This window comes from Bombus affinis, chromosome 13 (genome assembly GCF_024516045.1).
Source record: "Bombus affinis isolate iyBomAffi1 chromosome 13, iyBomAffi1.2, whole genome shotgun sequence".
NCBI classification, from domain to species: Eukaryota; Metazoa; Arthropoda; class Insecta; order Hymenoptera; family Apidae; genus Bombus; species Bombus affinis.
The window spans coordinates 7,170,980-7,194,812 of NC_066356.1; the positions used below are offsets into that span (position 1 = coordinate 7,170,980).

Here is a 23,833-nt window from a genome sequence, read left to right on the forward strand (position 1 = left end):
GACTAGAATCAGCATCGTCGAATATGCTAAACAAAGACGAAAGAAGTGAGCCGATACACGAGCCACGGTATTTAATTAGTTTCACGCTTTTCACAACTACGTAAGGGGATCTAACACACCTGAACGAGGATTGTTCTTCGACCGATCCAACATCAGAGCACCAAGGATCTCTTCGAATGTTAGATCATCAAGGCCTGACTTCGCTATCGCGTCGTGCCTGTTCGGGATATCTGAAAACGTACCTGCTATCCGAATCTAGAAGCGGAAAGGCGGTTAATTACAATAAACAAGAACGATCGTGATATAACACCTTCACCGATTGCCCCTTCGCCTGTTCGTTGAACATGGTGAAGCAGAGAGACAGAGAGAGAGAGAGAGGGAGAGAGAACAATAATTCCAATCTCCGCAGCACGAGTGGTGGGCTTATCTAATCAAAGTGTGGCAGCCCCAGAGGACGGAAATAGCGCGGCTTTTTCCTCCTCTCTAATAACGGGCCCCTCCCTCCGCTCGTCTTACGTCCTCCTTCACGTCGTGGTCTGCCAGCATTTCGAGAATTTTACACGAATCTTTCCTCTTTTTTCCGCTTTGCTTTCGTACAAAACTATTTTTCTCTCTATTTGCTAGATTTTCCTCCTTCGTAAAAATTTATCGCAGAAAAGGTCCTCTTCTTGGAAGGAACGATAAAGAAAATTCCTATTCCTCGATGATATAGGAAACAGGTCAGCCTAGACTCCAGACTCTACAGAAATCGAATATTTCCTTTTTTTTCTTTTCATTCTTGTACGGAGATACTCCTCTCTCTCTCTCTCTCTCTCTCTCTTTCTCTCTCTCTCTATTTGCTAGATTTTTCTCCTTCGTGAAAATTTATGGTAAAAATATTCCTTTCTCAGAAAGAAGGACAAAGCAAGGTTCTGCTCTTCAATGATGCCAATCAGCTCGGAGCAGTCGAGCCCCGTTACTTGAAATAATTTCGTTATTTACCTGATCTGACAGTACTTTGTACGATTTATATTTCCGTACTAGCAAGCTTTATGATAAATTGACACGGCAATAATGTAAATGTAAGAATCGATTTGGAAAGGTATTATTAGAAAAGATGCAAAGCTTATCGAGTAGGACCTTACTGATTCGCGAATGAACATCAAAACACACCATTTATCGCTGATCCACTACGGATAGGTATCATCAAACTGTTTCTAAGCTAACTGTACTTTAATGATGATTTTCAGTTCTTTTTGCGCTTTAGAATTCTAACCTACTGTCAATGAATTGGTAAATACAAACAACGACGATACTTGGACGAATCGGTGGATACAAACAAGGAATTCATCGAGACAAGTGATCCAGTATCTCGATCTAAGGATTCTTTCCAATCATCCGGTAATATCTTTCAATTGCGATCTCTGTATAGTTTCAATGGACGGCTACTGGGAGTAATATCGTTCGATAACACGCGATTTCTCTCGATCCATCTCGATGAACCTGCTTCCGATTCGCTCTAAAATTCACCATCTCCCCGAGACGTGCTTTTCCAATCCATGATCGTACCGATTTTGATATTTATAAGCTGTAATACACCGCTGCAACCACGTTTTAGTCTAGTTGTTTAAAAATTCAAATGGATTTTTTGATATTTTGAATCACGCTTGCAACACTTAAGCTTGGAACGAACGTGTATGTTTCTGGAAAGGGTTTTTTACGAGGGCAAGGGAAAATGATTTCGAGAGAGACGAACGCGTCGTGTATTCCTGTCTAATCGAAATTCCAAACGCGGAGCAATTACTGGACAAGCAAATTCAATTTCAACCTTTGACTGACAGCGGCCGATCCATCGATATTGTTTTGCCGGGAACGTTTCGATGATTTTCGGCCACGGTGACGGCTACCCGGTAGCCACTTTGTTTCGTTCCCTTTTCTCCGGTCGTTCCACCCGATTCATGGCTACCTTTTCCATTCGTTTTCGTTTCCAGGCATGATCGAGAAATTGGTTGAACGTTTTCCACAGTCGGGGAGGAATCAGAATGAGAAACTAGTCTAATGATACTTTACATTGTCATCCACGTAAGTTCTCTTACTATCAGCCTGTATGGTATATCGATAGGAGAGTAATACAGCTCTAAGCATCGATACTCGAATAGAAATTGTTAGGGAAGATACGAAGGTTGTGTATCTAACGACTATTTGCTTTCCTTACTCCAGATTTACAAGAATTATTACTCTTAGAACTGAGCGATTGTTAGAATGAAGCTGCCACAGTTCGTCGTTCGTAATTTCTTTGAAAATAACGTACACATTAAGAAATTGCCTAGGTTGAACAAGAGGAAATTTGTAATCTTCTCCTAAGCGAGTACGGTGGTAAAATTCTTGCCAACTTCCTTTCTCAAAGTTCCTAATGCGTTCAAACGGTTCTGGTCAGGCTGTCGCAGCCTTGGAAGTCCGTTAATCCGGTTACGTGTCGTTCCAGGCCACGGTAGCCGCGTTTGCAGTATTTACACGCGCTGACGGGCCGGCGAATTACAGAAATTGCACGATTACCAGCGAAACAGCCGGTCGAGAAGAGACGGGAAAAAGAGGGACCAAAGCCGAAAAACGGGGCGGGCAGGGGTGGTGATTTTCGATAACAAAAAGCTCACGATTATCCACGCAATAATGATAGCCGGCAGGTGTCTGCGGAGCGGCGCGCTTCGCATCGTTGCGAGGACAATGAAAGCGCCGGTTGTTTTGCCCGACGGCGCTCGTACGCTGGTTGTTACATAGATTGTCCCTGGTGCGTGCCAGGGCCAGGAGGAGCCACGCCATCGCTGCCCAAAACTCGTGTATGCAATATGTCGTGATGCGTGTCCTGTCTCGAAGCCGATTCCTTTCATCCGCCACGGAGTCCGACCGGCGATTGCCGTCTGGAATAGTTTTCACGCGTCGCGCGTCTGTCTGTTCTCTGGATGATGCTATTCAAACAGTCGATTAAGCGCTTCAGCCGAGGAAGCTCGGATCTCTGAGAACTAAAGAAGAGATTGATGGTTTCAGAATTGTCAAATTGTTTCTGTCTTGTCCAATTATCCACTTGGATCTCTAAAAGCTCCAGCAGAAATCGATGATCTTTAAGCAGATATTTAATTGTTTTACTCTTCGGCGAACGATTTCTGATATCGAAGCAGTTTGTTTGCCATAGAAGTCGATTATCTTCTTAAACTGAAGAAGCTTGGATTTATAAAGACTAGAGAAAAAAGTTGACAATCGCTCGTATATTAAACTGTCTAATTGGTCTTAAAAATTAAACAGATTATCTATGATAGAATCTATTTGAGAAATTAAGCTCGAATATCTACCTACGTATAATTTACATTTTTTGTTACCATAAATGATTTTTTGATATTCCGTTGATTTCCATAGGTTACTCGTTAAAACAACGAAAAAAAAAAACATCAATTTGCTTGTTTTGACTTTTCCCGACCGAAATACATGCGATCAAACATGTCGAGCGCGTACAGAAAACTGTCAGTTTTTATATATTAACGGATAAATAGTTGAAAATTCTATCCTGTTTTCGAATCTGATGAAAGTCAAATCCTAAATAACTTGTGATTGTGAAAATTGTATGCCTCTGTAGAAAATTCCACGAGTATTATAGATTTCGACGCTTAGTGTTATATCGATTGCCCGGCAGAACGTGAACGAGCTATAAAAACGTTAGAAAAATCAATCACGCTGGACCATTTCGAAAAACAACAGCGGTAAAAAAAAAATCTGCGAGACCGACGGGCACGCATCGTCCTACGCCTATCAATACTTTATACAACAAATGCGAAACGTCCGCAAAAAGCTGCCGTATTCGTGGTCGACTCCGCAGCGGCTATTAATCTGATATCGAAATAACAGGCATTTTTTTCTACGGATGGAAGCCTGAAATTGGTGGCACTCGCTTAAGCTGGAACAATCGTTCTGTATTTTTTGAATTTCTCTCTCTCTCTCTTTCTCTCTCTCTCCGCCCGTCGACGAGAGCATCATCGAAAAATATTTATGGAAATAAATTTACATTTTGTGGAACCATTATGTGAAACCGATAATGGATAATCAAAAACTGCTGAAGTTTGAATATTTCCAGATTCAACGAAATTATTTTCAAATAATTGCAGGAATAATCATTGTCTTCCTGCTTTTCACCTTTCCAGTTGTCTCCGTGGTTTCCGAATATTCAATATGTGTACGTACGTTGCTCTGCTCTGCAGATGTCAAAGTAAGAGAAACGCATCAGGAACTTCTCAATTAATGTTCGCTCGATTAACGTAATTTTTTATATCTGTAGAATATCTGAAAAGATTTCCCACTAATTTTCAAACTTAAAGAGGCACATGATTTTCCTTTGGAGGATTTCATAGTGTTTCTTAAAACCTACCAATGTTCCCTGCATTCCCTCAGACTAAACGAAAATGCATCAACTCGTGAATTAATCTTCGCTCGATTAAGACAAGTTTCATAAAGGACATCTGGAAAAATATCAAGCTAGCCCTTCTTCTTTCCAAATTCTAAAAAGGCTATGAATACAGCGTATTGAACGATGGTTTCAGTTATTTGTATATCAAGCCGGTATCGCAAATACGCATCATACGACACCGTTATTAAGCATGGTCAAGCATCGATAATTAACGGATATTTTTCGAGGTTTTCATAGTATATTACGGTAAGTGGATTACTTTTCACGCGGCAGTGTGCTGGTAAAAGCATTGTCTATGTAGTACAGCTTGGTGAATAGCTAACCCAAAACACGCATACGCGCGGTACGCACGTCGACCACTGCATCATCGCGCACCATCTGCTCGGTAATGACTTCCCATTACCGCGTATAGGGACTTTCGTTGAATTATCGGTACATTTTCAGGGAATCCACGGATAGTAGCAGCCGGTGGCCGCGGATAGATCTCGCGATCCACGGCCTACCAGAGAATGGAAAGTGTTTGATCTACTCACTCGTTTTGGAGCGCGGTTCTCTGGGTCCATCGACGGTCACCTTGATGGCTCTCGTATACGTGGCCACTTGGGGTGGTGTCGTTGATACAGTAATTGTGATGCTGAAACTTTTTCCTAAAACAGAAAAATCGAATATGATAAAAGAACGATATGTATATGTATCTTCCTTAGTTAAAAATAAAGTATCAAGTTAAACACTACTCCCTCGTAAAGATATATTGTTATTACATATATAGCTAGGATCCTGTCCAGTTTAGGAGCAAATATAATAACTGCCCCAAGATTTTTAACGGTGTATGTCGAAATACTTAAAGTTCCCCTTTTTACCTTTTAAGTGAAATTATGTTTTACAGGCTGTTGCTAAATATTTTAAATTGAACGGAGCAAAGCAAAGATGACACAAGGAAAGTAATAAAACCTCGGTTTCGAAATGGCAGACAGGATATTTTCAATACAAGAGAATGATTCTTTATATAAAAGAAGCAATAAAATATCTATCTAGAAGAGAAATCTATCACCAACCGAATTTCACAGTTAAAGAAATCTTATAGATAAGAAGATATTGAATGAATCCTTTTATATTCTATAAAAGATGCCTGGTTAGAAGAACAATTTATTATCGATCGAAATGTAAATTTACTGAAACGTTCGAATAATATTTCTCATATTCTAACGAATTAAATTTTGTATAATATACATTCTGTAATAAGAAGTAATAACATTTCTAGTTAGAAGAGGAATTTATTACCTATCGAGTTGCAAACAAATTCGCGACAGACCTATATTCTGTGGTCAGTGGTGCCACGAGCGAATCTCGATCTAAATACTTTACGATTTCGTACCGCAATTACATCCACGTCCATTAGGTTTCGAGAGACCGCGAGTTTCTTAGAGCGCGCAGACTCTAAAACGGGAGAGAAAAGGACGTTCCGGGGGTGGAGCACCGGTGTGCATATATCACCGACGAAGGTCTCGAAGTTGAAGGTCCGGTATATTAATTCCCTCTCCATAAACGTCCGTCGCAGAGATTGACTACACTTTCTTAAACGGCCCATCGCACGCTAATATGCATTTGGTAATTCGCTGCCTGTTCCAACGAAACAACCCCTTGTCTCTTTCGGATGCTAAAGTCAACTGGATTATAGCCGTGGTTCTTCTCGAGTTACTTTGTGTCGGCACGGTCCACTTAAAAATAGATTGCCTTTATAGGATGGAGGTGTTGATTGTCTTGTTGCAATTCATTCAGTCTGGGATAAAAAATAAAGGTGATAAGAGAAGAAGCCCATTATTGGTTGATTTTCCGATTTTAATGTTACTTTTATCACTAAAAATATAAATTTTAATACGATAAACAGTGGCTCGCGAACGTATTTAAACAATTAATACAGCCAATGTTCACGTGTAATATCATGTATATAAAATATTTGGATGTTATATATATGTTATATATATAACATATATATAAAATATGTTATATAATGATATATGTTATATAAAACATTTGGAAATTTCATTGATACTGGAATGAGACACGGCTGTCATGATCAAAGGTACCCGTGACTGTTGATATCTTTCAATCTTTTGATATTGATGAAAAGTAAGGAGATAATTTTTAAGACATGCGATGGATCGACATACAACGTATTGAAATTTAGACCTACTCTCCCGTAAAAGAATTAAGAACATGACTTAACATCAATGTTTTCTTTCCGTAGAAATTCGAGGTTTCAAGAAAAGAATTCTGCGATCTACCAAACCATCGACATCTAAATGGAACTGGAAGAAAATCTGGGGCATGAAATTCGACAAACACCCGAGAATATACGAAGAAGGCCCTTCGTTTGCGTTAAAGAGAGGATATCTAACGTGTCGCGGACATATAGTCGTTTGTGTTGGCGTAAACGTCAACGATTTGTAATTGTCTCCCCTTGGTGCACCCTGGTCCACCTCGCTGTGTCTGTCAACATGATAACCGGCATCAAACACCCCCAACCCCGCCACCCCCGGGAGCTGCAACTGACTGCAGAGAGGCACGGCGTTATATCCTAGTTATAGCATGCCCTCTCCCCCGCGTGCAGCCGCTCACCCTCCACCCCTTTTGCCCCCATTGCAGCCCCTGAGCCCGCGATGCTGTCGCTCTCGCGCCCGTCATTGCATCCTTGTTATCGTCATCGTTTCGGTCCAGCGCAAAGTGGCTCGTTTCAGAACACCAAAAATCGCGCGTGTCGCGGTTCCTCTTTCTGGCTTTCGCTTTAAAATCGATTAGCCGCATCGATCGCATTCGCGCGCCGTTACGTCTGTCTTTTCGCTCTTACCGCGGCCTGCATGACAACGTTCGTCGTTGATGGATCGGACAGGAAATACAATTTTTTCGACGGTTGTAAATGTAGCAACTTTGTCTAGACAGTAAAGCGCTCGCTGTTATGCTGGACGCTACAGAAAGTTTCGACGTTCCTACGATTTTGTATTCAAGGATACGCCTTGCGCTCGAAGAACGCCATTTAATTTCAATGTATAATTTACAGAATCCAGATGGTTGCAAAAGGATGTCATTATAAGAAAGTAAAAGAGGGTTGAACATAAAAGGGTGAAAAAAAAGCGTGAAAAGTATCGGAAGCTGACCGAAGCGATATCGTAAGCGATGATAGGAAGGGAATCCGCGCACGACACCCGAATGCCCCTTTCCCTCCATCGTCCGAGTCCATCGCATTTGGGGCTAATAATGCCGCACGGCCGATTTCCCCCACCGATGGCCGGACCTGCGGTTAATACTCGATGATGGGAACGGTCATCTGCAGAGACAGGACACCCAGGCTGTGCATTCGCGAACGACGGACGGACAGACCGACAGACAAAACCGGGCCACGCGTATGTGCCACCTATATAACGTGCACCACATCGCCGGTTATCCAGCGCGACTCCGGCTCGCTTCGATGTGTCGGTGCGTTTCCAACGGTGCCGAGGATGAGATGAACGCCATCCCAAACCGCCCACACAACCATCCGAAACCACTCGAAACCGTCCGTTAATACTCGTGGCACCGAGGTGGAGGGAGGAGGAAGGGAGAGCAGAGGGACGAGGTCTCTCTCGCGTAGGGCTAGGTAGCCACTCTCTCTCCAAGTGGGAGAGCCAGGAGCTGGGATGGAAAAGCGAAGGGTTCGGTGGAACGGGGACGAAGGTCCCGAGTCTCGCAACAGGATGTCTCTGCAATTGTCAAATAATTACTATCGGTGGTAATTTCAGCCGTGTCGATATAGACTGCGGTATATTACTAATTATAGGCACGGGGCTGCCTCGGTCCCGACGATGATGGAACGCCTGTTTCAACCTCTGTAGCCCCTCTCTTTGATCCGGCGTTACCAGCCACCTCTCTTTCTTTTCGTTTACGATCCGCTGAAGAAATATCGTGCCTTCACGGAAGGTGATAATTGCGAACATCTTACTAGTCTCTTGCTTCCTTTAACTCTTTCAACAACGTTAATCTTGTATATTTCATGTTTCTTTTAGATAAGATTTGTTGTAGTTACCTCGTTTTGTTGTTAGAATATATTATTAGTCGATCTAGTCTGACCAGACCACGGTGGTCACGTTTGGTTCGGTTTGATGAATTCTTAATATTCATGTACGAGAAAATTTCAAGCTCGACGCTTCCGAATTTTCCGTCGAATTTCTTGGACGAATCGGCAATATCGAGAGGGGAGATCGGAGCGGTGCGGTAGGATTCAATCAAATTAATAAGTCGCGGAAACAAAACCTCGATGATAGGAGGGTAGGTAGACTGGCCGGTCGCGGCCGGTACGAGGGTGGTTTGGTCAATCGTCGAAATTGAGTATTACGGATTATCGAGGAGAGATAGTGAAAAAAAAAATACCAAAAACTAGACAAAGGGATCGAAGGATTCCGGCGAGGGACGTGTCCCTTTCGCTAATTGATTTCGGGGATAGCGTGTCCGGTGTCAGGAGGTGGATGGAACCTCGCTGACCCTGCACTTCATGATGAAATCGAATGAAACATAGATGATGCTATCGACGGGCGTACAGCTCGAGCGCGAGCAGTCCGGCTCGTTAATTCATAAATGCATCGTACGGTGCGTGGGGTGCAAAATGCATTTGTAGAACCCGATGAGTTTACCTGCTGGCCCGTAGATAATCGTCGCTCGATCTACGTACACGCGCGTCCCTGAAATCTGCGACTTAATCGGCGTAAAAACGGATTATTTAAAAAGCTACCGGACGATCAATTCGTTCGACAATCATTTATTAAAAGCTCGGTTCCCGTGATACGTGTAACTTTGTTCGCGGCTGACACGATTTAATTTCCGCATTGAAGCTTAATCTATACCTTTTAAAGCAGTTTAACAACTGCGGTTTTCCGAACAGCGAATTAACTAACGTAAAGGGCAAACGGTGAAGAAGATATTTAACATTTCTAATTAACTCTCAGACTATTCGTTTCTGTCTGTCTTAATCGAGGCGCTTTTCAGAAAAGAGATCCGAAGATAAAATTATTAACCGAGTAGATTGCATCGAAAGCTTTAGTTTTACTTTTTTAATGTTAACAACGCTTCGGTTGATACTGTAACGCTTCTTAAGGAATGCTCTTTATGCTTACGAAATATGTATACAAAAATTTTATAATAAATCTGCTATATGATTAGAAAATACATTAGATATCTAAAGTTATGTGCAAAAGTTTCCGGGTAGGTTTTTCATTTTGTACAAAAACGATACTTAAAGGAATCTGAAGTAATGTTAGGTGTAAAGGTCTGACAAGTAAAAGAAAACAGTACGGCAAATAAATATTGCCATATAACTGTATAATATTAATTACAATCTTTCTTAATATTGCTTTTGAAATAGAAACTTTTGCATCATAAACCCATACATCCGTTTCAGAAAGATTTGCGATTAACTTTTGAAGCATATTAACTACAGAAACTAAGCGTAATGTAAATTAGTAATATAAATAAACTTAAAACTAAAAAATAAAGAAATTGATATTTGTGTTTTACAGAAACAAGGTAGAAACATTGATCGGATTTGCTTGATTTTCGAGACTTAGCCTCTTTCTCTCTGGCCGACGGACGATGATTTCTGATTAACGGCCAGTTGTTTCGGATGCTAGGTCGGGGCTACCGGCGGACATCGAGTAATGACTCTGGGGGCAGCGGGATGCGAGGGAACTCGCGGATGCGGAGGGTTTAAAAGCGAGAGACGAGTCAAGCGGGGTTGAGGCCAGTTGATGACGATGATGATTACAATAACCGTGCTTTTAGGGGGTTCGAAATCACGGTACATGCCTCTCTCGTGCAGATAATTTACTGGCTGCTTTTTCAACGACTTACAAAGCAAACTGCCACTGACGATGACACTCGAAACCTCAAAACTAACTCTCTCTATTGGCTCGTTTAATCAGTTGCTTCGAGCTTTGATCATTTATCTTCAATCATTGATCTATATCTTCAAATCTAACCATTGTGTTTTTTAACGTAGAATCTTAAAAAATGTTTACATTTACACATATAAGATTTTAGTTTAGATATTTCAGGTATAACATTATAATATCAGCAGTTTACATTTAGAGATATGAGATATTAATTTCATTTTTATGTCACTATGAAATCTAATGGCGTGATAAAGGTTAGGTTATGTCTCATGTATGTATTTGAAAAAAAGGATGAGAACCAAGAAAATTGTTTAAGAGACTCACCCCTGCCGCTTCTCCCGACGAACCTCAAGTCATTGAACTTGGCGACTTGGTTCTTCATCAAGGTAGTGGAATTCCTTAGTTCGGCGCAACAGTTCTCATCGTTACCCGCTCGCACTGTCACTAGAGTTCCATCGACGACTTCGCCCAGGGCGACAACTTTGAACGCCACCGGAAGCGTCTTGTTGGACCGCCAGTGAGTTGGCAGTTGACTACATAGAAAATACGGTGATCCTGCAAAAAATTATAAAAGCAATTAGTGTCCTTGCTGTAGAAACAGGCGGAATAGAATTGGTTCTGTTCCTTCGGATGCAATTAAATTTTTGTAAGAAGTATTACTTTATGTACATTTTTAATAAATATTCTAAATTAATATTTGGAAAAAATGATATTTTACAATTATATAAAGATTTTTACGTTCTTAAATATAATTTATCTAACTCTATTCTCGGTCGCCATATTTAACTGTATACTTGTACAAACATTATTCTTGTCTTCTTCTAAAATATGATTAATATGACTAAGAATCTACATAGAAACATTATAATTTTTTACTAACCTGATATTTCACCAACTGCATATAGAAAATTTTGCAATAAAACTATCCGTGCCCGAAAATTCAACGAAAAGTTTCGCAATAAAATTTCCGTTACGTGTACTGTTTTCCCGCTCCTTCGAATAGAAGACAACGTCAAACTTTTTAACCAATCAATGATCGTTTCTTGGAAGCCATATTAAGATTAGAACTTTCACCGAGTAAACTATAAAACTTGTACCGCAAAGGACTCGAAAGTGCAGAAAGAAAGGAACAACAGAAACCTTTATCCATATACTTTACAAACAAATCATTTAAATCTTCAAAAACACATTGCAAATTAATGTAAATCTATACAAACGAACCAGACAATTTTACTAACCTAGTAATCCTAGTTTACAAACAATATGAATATTCATATCCATCCATATATCCTCACAAACAAATTACTTGAGTCACTAGAGATATACCGTAATAAATTTACAAAGTTTCTATAAACGATTAAAGACAGACTAATTTCAATGTTAGAAATATTACGAACCTGTTCGAACTAATTCGCCAGGGTGTTCAGCCTGTGCCTCGCCGACGAGTCTCTCGGTCCACCACAGCTCGCCGACGGCGGCACCCTCGCTCATCTCGCCACCTCCTCCCCCGGCGTCGGCGTCGTCGGCCTGCTGGTACCTGGTGTTCACCCCCTGGAGAGGCGCCAGTGAGGGGCCGCACGGGCCGGCGCCTTCGTGGGATCCAACGGTGGCGTAATTCTCCCCGCAGCCCACGGAACCCACCGGTAGATGCATCCCATCGGCCAGTAGCCGCCCCTCGTCGCCCAAGCACGCACCCTCCGGGCAAGACGTCGTGACTTCACTTGCCTCCTCGATCTATACACTCCACCGGAGCCTGCTATCTACTTCCTGGCTGCTACCAGTAACTCCTCCTCCAGCAGCTGCTTCTCCGCTTCTGGTCCACACGATGGATATCCAGGATACTTACCGACACATTCATCGTATCTTATAACACGTACGAAGTATTGTCGGCGTTCTCGAAATTTCTCCGAGTTCCATAACGACAGCTCTTAAACTTACTCGTTTCCCGCCAACGCCATGACAATATTTATCGAATAACAACGTAACACCTCCAATCAGAAACTGTTTCTCCCCTCTATTGCACTTTTAGTCCGCGAGGTGTCACTACAGAGATCGATGCACGATCTATCAAGGATTTATTATTAAACTATACGATCACTTATTGATGACGTAACACGTTTTTACCCGGATTGGAGGCTCCTACAGGTTGCTGGACGCGAGGTACGCCGAGGTTTCCGAACCTCTGACACCAGTTGGTCTAATGACAGCTTAAATGAGAAGCTTTCACTTTTGTTTCGCGAGAAAGATTCGATACTGTGCGCAGACACGATTGTTGACGAGGCTCGTTTGTAGATTCGAGAAAACACAGTACATCGAAATAGAGGTTGCAAATGAAACACAATTACAGGAACGTCAGTCGCGGTCGACGGTGCGCGACGTAATGCCGGCGGCGCGGCTTCAGCCGCGTGTTCCGCGTAAGCGGCCCGGGACGGCCTAAGCCTTGCAATTCCAAAGCTCCCCACCGTCGACATCATCCTCCCGCCGCGCCTCCTCTCTTCCATATCCCCACTGTTAGATCGCCCGCCCTCTGATCGAGTGCACTCGTTTTCTGGCCAGTGTTCGCGTTTTCATATTTCTCGGCTTATTTATACGCAGTCTATTCTCTCACGCGAAGAGTTTTTCGCCAGTTTTCGGCGAATATGTTGCATTGTTCGACTATTGGGAAATTGTGTTAGTCATAGCGAATGATCAAATCAATTAGTGATCGATTGATCAAATAGTTTTAATGTACTCAGTATCTTAATATGCTTAATGTGCTCGATTCTCTAGGAACAAATGATTTACTTTCTCTCGTTGTAAGATGACATGAATAATGGTATATTCCAAGGTAAATTTAAAAACACCATCACTTTTTAATATATGTACACATAAAGTTATTCAATGTAATTGCTGAACGTAGTATGTGTATTTAATTTTGTATATTTAATCAAATTGAATAAGGGCGTGCAAATTAGGTTAAGTGGCGCCACGCACTAAGGAAATAGCATTTCGATCTATAGGCTGTTCGATAGGAACTGCTTGCGATTCTCGAAAGCGTTAGTGGCGTTGGTACAATTTAGTCAGCACAAGTAAGTGGCTTTGAGAGAAAAATTACAGAAATCATTTAATATAAAGGAGTGCTGAATATTACATAGTAAATGTTATCACTGTGAGCTTTAGGTTAGCTCGAAATGAAGTTAAATCGTAAAGTGCACGTTAAGGTGGCGTTACAAAGTGATCATTTGTTTTCTTTAACCTTTCGCATAAACCTTTTAGGTATGATCATAGAATATTAAGCATTACTTAGTAGTATGCTATTAAGCATACTCTACGGTATCCACATTCAGTTTAACAATGCAGTAATTAGGTTAGTTTGAAGTAAAATTGAATCATAAAGAATTGGAAACAGTATCCCTTCGCTCACTTTTAGGTACCTCAGTATGTGTAAAAATCCAGAGATACAATATATTAATCAGCTGTATAGGAGAAAAAGATACATTGAAGGTCATTTCGATATCGTGAAAGGTAAATCCAACCTGTTTCATGGCTACAGCGAATTTACGGAAAATCCCATGTGTCATCGTAGTTGCTATCTATAATTGTATCCATTTATAAATATATTTGCATATGCTAGTGTGCCCGATTTTGCAACTGATCGACCAATTCGACCAATCACGTAGTACCAATATATTTAAAATATATAGATGTCGTTGATGTAATATTTGACGTGGTCGAACTAATTCATGCTAATTAGTCACTTCTCTACATAATCTTTTGGCTAGTTGTAACACCGATAAGGAGGAAGTATCATCAAAACTCCGTGTGTTATCGTGTTCTTTTTCAAAGCGGGCCAAGCTTTCAACACCCGCGATTTCATAATCTTGCTGAATGGCTTTAAACGTTCCTTTTCTGAAATAATTGGTAATCAAATAGTCGGGGATTCTAATAATTCCTAGTATATAACAGGATAATATCCGCATGCACTATCAGGAAAGTTATGCAATTTTCTGGGAAGCGAGGGAAATTCAAATGTTTTTCATCGTGGCTTGCTTTCCACCTAACCTTTATTCTGATGTTTCCAGATTAAACAGAATCCTATAAAACCTCAATGGCGAAAGTAAACGAAGTAATAGAGTACATATTTTGATGTTTATAAATTGGAGAATACATTAAAAACTGATGATAATTAATCATAGGAAAAAAGTGGCTTTTCTAAGTTAGTGAGTTGCATTTCTAACACGTATTTCAATATATCGTAGAGTTGTATAAATCCCAAGTGACGAAAACGAACGGAATAATAAAAAATCTTTATTTTTGTAGCTTGAAACTTGGACAAAAGTCGCTCATAGGGGTTGAAAAGAGTTACTTCTCCAGGTTACAAGATCCAAGTGGCAACCCAGTGTATCAGCAAGGCGTAACAAGTGTCTGTGTGACGTCACGCGGCTTTCTGGAGGCGGAGCCTGTGATCGCGGGAGCAGGTGGGGGTGGGACTCTCCCGCATCGTGGATCGTTTGCCCCACCCTCGGGATTTTGTTCCTTCGTACCACCGCCACCTTCAACCTCCTCCTTTTCTCCCCCGTCGTCTCTTTTACTCTCTTTTGAACTTTGTTCGGTGACCCCCCACCTGTCTCTACTCTACCAAGGTAGGAAGCTGTTACCTCTGATATCCATTGCAAGATTCAACCCACCAGGAACTTTGTAGAATTGTATCTTTGGTCAGATATCTATCTTCTACACAGACGCCAAACATTATTACTAGACATACAAGTTATCTGGTAATGATAATTGATAGGGTTTTGGTTTGGACGAGTTCTCTTCGGATATTCCTCCTTGCTTCGATTTGAAAATCACTGGTTGTCCTCTTAAATTGTTTAAAATCATGATAATAGTTTGATGATCTTTGTATATCTTGAAAATTCTTCAAAGTGTTTCTAGTAAATTTAAGTCTAGAAATTTAGATTCGTCATCCGTAGGTAGGTACTCCAATTTAAAAAGCAATGGTAGTTCTAGAATAATGTATCATAATAGATTATAGTAATAGTTTGATAACTTTTACATATTTTGAAAATTCTTTATGATTCTACTATTACATCTTCTAAAGAAAATCAGCTATCAAATTACTATCTATGTGTCTTGTATACAGCTTTTACAGTTCAATGAAGTACTTAAATTTCTCCCATGTCGTTTCAACATCCTATAATCTGACCAATCCTTTTCAATTTCCAGTTGCAAGAACACCGAACTGCCACAAAATACTCGAGTAAACTGTAATCAAATAACCGTTGACCCTTTGAAGTTAACCGGTGAAGTCAAGCGATCCAGCCCGACGACGCACCGATATTACTTGATACGTAGCTTCGTTGAAGTCGGAAAGAATTTTCCCGGAATACATACGCGAAAAGATGGTGTAAGGCGCTTTAAAGGTCTCCGGTCGGCGTGTTCCCGCAACGCTACCGTTTATTGCACTGTGGTCTGCTAAAGTGCAATCGAGGAAGCAAAATGCGGTTTCACTCGTTCGTGCGGGGCTCGCAAGAATGTAATTAACCCCTCGGAAGTGGCACGGTGCTTCGACCCGTGGCCGATTTTACCTGCGTTTTCTTATCTCTCTGTCTTTAAAAGTGAGAAGCGCGGACGAGGGACACCTCGCCGATCGGTTTTGTCGGTTCACACCGATCTACCGCAAAAATCGGGTCTGCGTGTCGTGAAACCGCAATTACTTACGCGAAAGACGCCGGCCAGATCTATCGCAGTTGTCACGTGTGTTTATGGTTGTTCGGCCATGATGTAATCCCATTGTTTTTTTACTTGATTTTTCTAGTCTGTATGTTGAGACTTTTTCTTTTAATTGCATAGTTTGCTTCCTTTAATAAGAAACTGTATAAACAATGTGGTAATTCAATTCGTGGTTAGGAATGCTTAATATATAGAATAGTTAACCATTGTTATTTGTCTTGCGAATTAATGATCAATTAAGATAAGATCTCTTGTAATAACTTTTCTTTGGTAGCATCGTGTTGTAGTTAGTACATTTCTTTTAACAGAAAATTGTACAAATCGTGTGGTTATAGATATGTAACAGAGAGCAATTGTCACTTATCCTATGAATTAGCGATTAATTCGATTTTTTGAAATGAAATATAGGAATTGTGCGATATTTTCGAAGTAACGTTGGATTGTAAAGCTCGTTATGAGGTGAGCCAGATAACAGATTAATGGGCGGAGGGAAAACAGAAACATTTTTTACGCTTTTTATCAGGATGGCGACGTCGCTTGGAAACGATACCGGTGGCCAGCGCCACCGGAAGGGCTTCGTAAGACACACTTATCGACAACTCGATTCTCAGAAAATAGTGTCTCGTGAAAAGGGCTTTCCCCTGATAACTTTTGTAATCGAAGAATTCTTAATGCGATATATTCGAACTCATTAATCATGTACATGTCCAAATAATCTTCCGAAGATTTGTCCACGAAAATCTGCTTCCTTTAACTGTGGAATTTTGTTTCAATGGAAAATGGATAGAAAGAGATCGTAAGCAGAGGTTTCCTAAATTCGGCAGAATCTTGTTAACTGGATAAGAAACTTTAAATTTTATTATGAAAGATAGCGAAGAGAATTTTATTAATATTGTGTAAAGATCTTTTTACGGGTTTAAATTTTGTCTGAGAAAAGGGATCGTACAACCGGACGTAAGTTAATCTGCCTTTTGCGTAAAAGCCGAGCTAATGAACTATAAATAAGGGAGGAATACTTACGGCAAGTGGACAGCCGCACTTACTGACCCTTCGTAATTAAAATCCCGCCCTAAATCAGGACTAGGGACGCGATTAGACGACCTCTCTTCCTCTCTTCTGTAAAACCCAAATCTGCGACCCTTAGCTCCTTCGACCCGTTCTCCCTTCGTTCTTACGTTCACGCACTCTCGGATCGTCTGAATAGGTACCATCGTTTGTTTTATTCCTAGGTGTTAGGCATGTAGGTATATTTTATTCGATGCATCTTTCATTTGGAGAATCTAATAAATTCAGCTTTAATTCTACTAGATTGGTTGATTTCACTTGTGTATTTACAACTATATTTTACAGATTCTCATAAATACCAGCTAATTGAATACGTATACATATATACATATTTTAATGATTAAAATATAAAGTTCAGAAAAAATCGATTAGCATTGCTTGAAAAACTATCAGCCGTTGGAAATTTTATGAATAAACTGTTTCATCATAAAACATATCTTAGATGCTCTAGATTGTTTGAGTTAGAAATTGAGTTGAGATAACAAAATTAACAGAGGTAGCTTTCGCAGCTTCACTTAAGTAAGTTATTAATTTGTTTATATCTCTGTAAAACCTTTTCGCAAGAAAAATACTTTGAATTAGATTGTAGAAGTATTGAAAGAATATTCTAGTAACAATTTACAACAATGAATATTATGTTGGATATTATATTGTAAACTAGGCAACAGCAATTTCAATAAAAAAACATTGATTTCGTTCTTTTCAAAGAACAGAAACCTAATAACAGATAAGTTTGGAAATACATAATCGTTTTTACAAACTTTATGAAGAGGAGGAAGATACTGTTAATGTTGCATTTAATAAAGTTTAATATTATCGTGATCCGACGATAATTGTCTCATGGTACTGGCAAGTATTTCGATTAGATGAAACAAGCAAAAGTGGTAGGCCTTCGTGACTATGTGGAACAATTCATGCCGTTTCCGTTTCCGTCGATGCAATTCCGCTTCCGTTAATCCAATTGCAAAGCGTGCAGCTAATAATACTCGCTAGGGTGGCCACGCGATTATAGGAAGGGGATGCAGTCAAAGAATATAACAGGCCTATGAAAGAGGGTGGTCGATTTAGAAGGCAAATGACTGCATGATTATCATTATCGTAATATTTTTAATTCCACCGACAGCTGTTCTTTTTCGAAGTTATCGTGTTCGTGATTCTCTTGCATATTACTTCACATAAAGTTCTAAGAAGAGTATGGAGCGTGTAAAGTAAAGATATCTGTATCCTTATAATAATGAATATATGTATTGTACCTACAATGGAAAATTTAAGCAGTCAATTTTCGAATTTTCCGCTTTAAATATCGTTACTCTTCTGGCATACATTCTCTTTTGCAGTATAATTAGTCCAAATTCGTGAGTCGATTTAAACGTAAATTGAACTAAATTTGATATTTGGAGGAAGGTAGTGAGAAGGTGGAAATTAAATAGACGAAGAGGAAATAACGCAAAGGGGAATGATAATTATAGGTATGACAAGCCGAAATCTCGACTTCTGTCGTATGAAACGAATGAGAGGATAGGGCACACACACGTACGTACTATTATCTCCCACCCTTGCACCCCTTCTGGCTAGCCATACTTTCCACGACCACCGACGTAGATATGTACATCCACCCTTGTATAGTCCGTTAATAAGCTTAATAAACCCCCTGTGCGACTACCTCTCTCTAGTGTCCACTGTATTCTAGATTCCGAGGATACAGGGATGGCTCTTGATTCTCGGTCTTCGGTAAATTGTGTTTGGTATTCCGACCATCCATCCTATACAACGGCCTTACGGAAAGTACCTTCGAGCCGAATTTTCATCAACAATTTTGCTTTATCCTGTTAAAAAGTAGAATCTATCTTATGGACACTTTTTGTAATATATAGAAATATTTTCATTGACTGCTATACCTCATCTTCTTATATTCTTTGCGTTTATCATATATATAAATTTTTCATTTGTTTTATGCGAGAAAAGGCTGATACTAGTGACAAAATCCAGAATTTGAGAGAATTATAGATAAAGTTAAACTTTAATAGACAATTTCATACGCTTTCAAACGTTACAAAAAATTATCATAGATGTATTGATAAAGATTTAGAAAGTGTATCGAAAGATTCTTTGTTTGAATAGGAATCTTATGTATTTCTTCTTATAGTCATTCTGCTTTTGGAAAAGCGAACTTGCAAGAGTTTTTTGTTGAATTCCTCATATATGGATGTTTTTTAAACATTTCTCTTATCTAGAAAATAGAAACCACTATTATTTTTTAATTTAAATGTCTACATCTCAAATTTCGGAAATAGAAAAAAATTGAATTCAAAGAAATGTTAAAAATTCTCCTGAAACTTTAAAGTACACCATAAGATGAGCTACAAATAAGAATGCCATTACTTTTTTATTTCGATATCTTTATTATAAGCTCCACAGAATAGAAATAAGTTGGATCTAAGATTTGTTCAGACCTCCGTAAGAAACTTCTGAGTTTTAAATTAAAACTCGGGATATATGCGCTAGAATATAGGATGCTACTATTATTCTTCTATTTGGATATTCTCATTCTAAACTTCACGATGTGGAAACAAGTAGAATTTAAAAACTTAAAATAGAATAAAGTGAAATATAGCTGATGAATGAAGATGCAAATACGTTATACTGAAGTATAGTAATTTAATCGTAGAAGACAGTACATGATGGAACTAGACCGTAGAAAATCGTTTGTGCCTCCCTGCGCTTACCAGAACGGCAGTGTAAGCCTGGTGCGGTCCAGCTTTGAGGAGGACATCAAAAGGATAACAATACAGATGTGAGACATACCCTGCGCTTCATCCTGTTTGGGGAAACGAGCTTTAAAGCATGAGCTTTACCACTCGTTTCGACGAAGGGATTGGAAAGCGTAAATTAAGAACATCGAACAGTGCATTAAACGAATTTGACTTGACTTGGAACTGAATCGTATGCGTATTAAGTACAATCAGTATGTATTAACTAGATCTCGAGTTCATAAACAGTTTTTCTTTGGTATGAGGAAGGAATTGACGATTTGGAATATTCTTTGATATTCTCTAAAACGATTACATATATTTGTAGTATTTTAATACTGTTTAAAGTAAGAATTACAATTATTTGTTAATATAGACTGATTAGATTAGGGTTGAAATTTGATCTAGACTTGTTATTTTGTCGAAGAGCTTCGATTTATTGCGTATCGACGTGTTGAGATCAATGATAGTGTCAGATGGTATAGATGGTTCGTTTTTTATCAGTTACGTCGATAATAAGAAGCGTAGCTTTGTGGGTAAATTGTACATATAAATTGTCCGAAATTCAGAAAGTCCTTATTAATAATGGTTAATAGGCCTTTCAAATAAATTCCACACCCAGTGTAGTTTTGTGATATATACATATATATGATTCAAGAACTCTAACTGATAGTTTCTTAATATTTTTATATCAAAATTGGTAAAACCACTAGAAGTAAAGCAATAATATGTTAACACAATTTAATGACGTGTCATATTATTTCTTTATAAACGGATATCGAAATACACGTAAATCCGAATAGAATCCAGGTACTGTTAGAATATGATACGGTCCTACACCAACATCGCCCTAGTGGCAGCTGTACGAACTAAAATATTAAGTTACATCATTTTACGCGCTGTCATATCGGAAATTGGAAGGAACTGGGAGCAGCGTCAAACAATTATGAATAATAACAGCAAGTATAATTAACATACATACAATTGATGAAAGTTGTTATATGTATGAAATATAAATAAAACAAATAATAAATATGTATATATAGGCTCTTCTGTATACATATGTATGTATAAGATATAAGTTAATCACAGTTCCTTCGGCCCAGATATTATTTTATTTTGAATTAAAAATTATCTTTCTTCAGCTTCCTATCCACTAATCAGTTTCTACGTGCATCTCAGTGTTCAATCTAATATATTATTTTCTTTTTTTTTCTTTTGAGACATAATATGCTTATTGTTGAAAACATATACTTGAGCATAGGTTTTTCAGGAATTTGATGAATCCTATTCGTGCATACGCATCTAACTAGCGACCTCCCCCCTCCCCTACTCCTTGCCACTCGAAATTTGCAGGATAAATCGCGGTACGAGAGTCAGTTAAGCATGGAAAATCAGAGAGATTAGACGTACATTTATTCGTGTCACTTCGTGACAAATATCTTTGGTACATTTATAGACATTTTTTACCTTCATATTCACGTTATCGTTATTTTCACTTAATTGTACGTTTTTCTTTAATACTTTATTATAATCTATTATTTAGTTATCTTCTCTTTTTTATCGTTTTTTTGGTTGCTCCATTTGCCGGTAGCTCGTCTAATGAGTTTTCGGAAGACAATTAGACTTTGATCATTGTTTCATTTTCAAATAATTTGCTCTTTTTATACATTTGTATTAACATTTTGTTCTTTTTTTGTGCAGATTGCAATTATTTGATTCCGAAGGAAGTTTGAAAGTATTAGAGAGATGCTGCGAAATTCGAAAGGACGGGATGAAAGTCAAAAGGACGCCATGGTGATTAACAATAAATTTAATAACTTTTCGTCGAAATGAGGTAATATTTCATTTATTTTAAGGAAGGCAAACGTATTTATATGTTTGTTTCCTTTTTTTAGTTAGGTGATTGGTAATATTTATTCACTATGCGATTAACTCCATTTATTATAAATATTTTGTGATATTAACTTAATTAATATCTAATATAACAAATTCTAAATTTACGGTTTATTAAGAATACCAAGATGAAAAATGCAAGATTAAGGAAATTACTTTTTTCTTTCGAATATATTAAATTATGTTTCCGAAGAAATTCAAAAGATTATTTAACATAAATTTGACATAGATTTGTTTCATTTGAGTAAAAAAACCAAATAACTTTTTCATTTTGTTTCATTATTCGTAAATTGTCTGTAATATAATATTGGCTATTAATTTCGTCATTTTCAATAATTTCTATTACATTCGAGAAAGTACGCTATCACAGACAGGTTTGAACAGGTTCTGCGCATCGCGTTTTTTTCGTATTGCGCAGCTTCGTTTAACGGTCAGAAAAAGTACACCATGTTGCATTAGAAGGAAGTCACGTAATGCATAAAATATTTGAAGCTGTAATGGCGGACATTCAATTTGGCGGGTAATTTTTACAAATCAATCTTATCATAAAATATTCATACATATACACATTTGACAATAATAAAAAATACTTTGAAAAATATTTTAAATAAACTAACGATACATTCTCTTTCGTATTCTTGGTATGATATTTCTATGCATATTTTCGTTCTCTTGATATGATATATGGTTCTACCTATTGTAATCATAATTAATTCGTAGTTTTAAAAAAGCAGTATTTTCGTAAACAAACACTCGATTCCCTATCCCTTACCTCGTATAAAGTTTTTCTTTCAGAATATTTTTGTGATCGCGCGCAATGCGGTTGGTAAAGTCAGTGTTTGCTGCGTTAAATCACATTTAATATTGACTTAGTACATAACAATCTTCATTAGATTTAGTTATAATAATCAGACGCGAAATTAGAGTCAGTGTGTTCGCCGATTGTCATTTGACTTAAACGGACGCGGAATAGTCTATTATTTTTTGTTGTTGTTGTTGTTAAACATTCGTTTTCGGTAGTAGAGTCGCAGGTCTCGCAAGAGGATAAAGCCTTTCCTGGCGCTCAAGAATGTAAGCTTTTCGTACACTGCATTTTGATTTATTTATCGAACTAAAATCTTAAAATTTTGCTATTGAAATACACAATAAAAATGTTTGATATCGTTCAGAAATTGGTAGAGCCTCAATTTCTAAGTCTGTCATTATTGTATTAAAGTTCCATTTTTTATATAGTAATGAAACTTTATTAGAATTCCAAATCTTTTTATTATTAAAATTTCACGTTCGAATAGAATTTTATTTTTCATTGTTTTAAGTTTTCTAACAATCACAAGTACGTTTTCAAGAACAACTTATAATATTTAACATGTTTTGTTACAGGTTTTTCACAACTTTCATCTTTTTCCCCCTTCTTTTGGAAGAATGTAGCGGTGTTTTAAATTTATACATGTAAGAATCTTTGCACATTGTATTTTATTAATTTTATTCCTTGTATTTCGCTGTAATTATTATTAATCAAAAACAAAAATCTAGTTTTAAATTTTTATATTAGAATTGTGACTTTTATTCTAATTATAGTTTATTAGAATTTTAATCTCTTTTGCTATTAAAGTTAAGTCTTCATAGAGTTTCATATTTTATTATGTTAAATTTTTTAATCAACCATCGCTGTATTTCTCAAAATAAATAATAATAATTCATATTTTGTTAAAGGTATGCCACTTCTTCCCCTTCTTCCTGTTTCCTGGAAAATACCTAGTGGTATTTCAAAAGCCAAAAATGTAAGTAACTATCTATTTCGTATTTTATTTAAGCCGATTTCTTATATTTTATGATAATTATTATTAATTAAAAAATAAAATTTGATTAATAATTTGACAACTTGTAAATTTTTCATTCCTAAATTAAATAGTAATAGAAAAAAATGTTTATTTAGTAAAAATTAGTTTTTCATCATTTCAAACTTTTAAAGTAATTAACACCGTTATTACGAGTAAATTAAAATATTCTATGCTTAGTTACAGTTTTCTTCCATTGAATTCGACGATTCCAATTTGATG

The 23,833-nt window shown here is 38.1% G+C and overlaps 1 protein-coding gene and 2 long non-coding RNA genes across 6 annotated transcripts in view; 2 read left to right on the forward strand and 1 right to left on the reverse strand.

The window, feature by feature from the left end:
* The window catches only part of LOC126923394 (protein lozenge-like), a 37,657-nt gene extending 24,868 nt beyond the window's left edge, over positions 1–12,789 (reverse strand). Inside the window, exons 1-4 of one of the 2 annotated variants that reach the window (XM_050736797.1) lie at positions 11,748–12,789; positions 10,675–10,905; positions 4,966–5,079; positions 120–230 (exon numbers count right to left, since the gene is read on the reverse strand). In XM_050736797.1, coding sequence (XP_050592754.1) covers positions 120–230; positions 4,966–5,079; positions 10,675–10,905; positions 11,748–12,003 — 712 coding nt within the window. In that variant the 5' untranslated portion in view covers positions 12,004–12,789. The remainder of the gene's footprint in view (positions 1–119; positions 231–4,965; positions 5,080–10,674; positions 10,906–11,747) is intronic. The other variant, XM_050736798.1, reaches the window with a different exon arrangement.
* A 130-nt stretch (positions 12,790–12,919) lies between these two features.
* Positions 12,920–20,924, forward strand: LOC126923403 (uncharacterized). 3 transcript variants are annotated; one of them, XR_007713143.1, is made up of 4 exons: positions 12,920–13,177; positions 14,412–14,549; positions 14,650–14,972; positions 15,556–20,924. It is a non-coding gene; the product is annotated as an uncharacterized LOC126923403 (long non-coding RNA). The 3 variants fall into 3 exon arrangements; XR_007713145.1 differs by lacking the exon at positions 12,920–13,177 and adding an exon at positions 13,212–13,854; XR_007713144.1 differs by lacking the exon at positions 12,920–13,177 and adding an exon at positions 14,108–14,250.
* A 1,263-nt stretch (positions 20,925–22,187) lies between these two features.
* The window catches only part of LOC126922972 (uncharacterized), a 299,653-nt gene continuing 298,007 nt past the window's right edge, over positions 22,188–23,833 (forward strand). The window contains exon 1 of the long non-coding RNA XR_007713011.1: positions 22,188–22,804. This is a non-coding gene — a long non-coding RNA (uncharacterized LOC126922972). The remainder of the gene's footprint in view (positions 22,805–23,833) is intronic.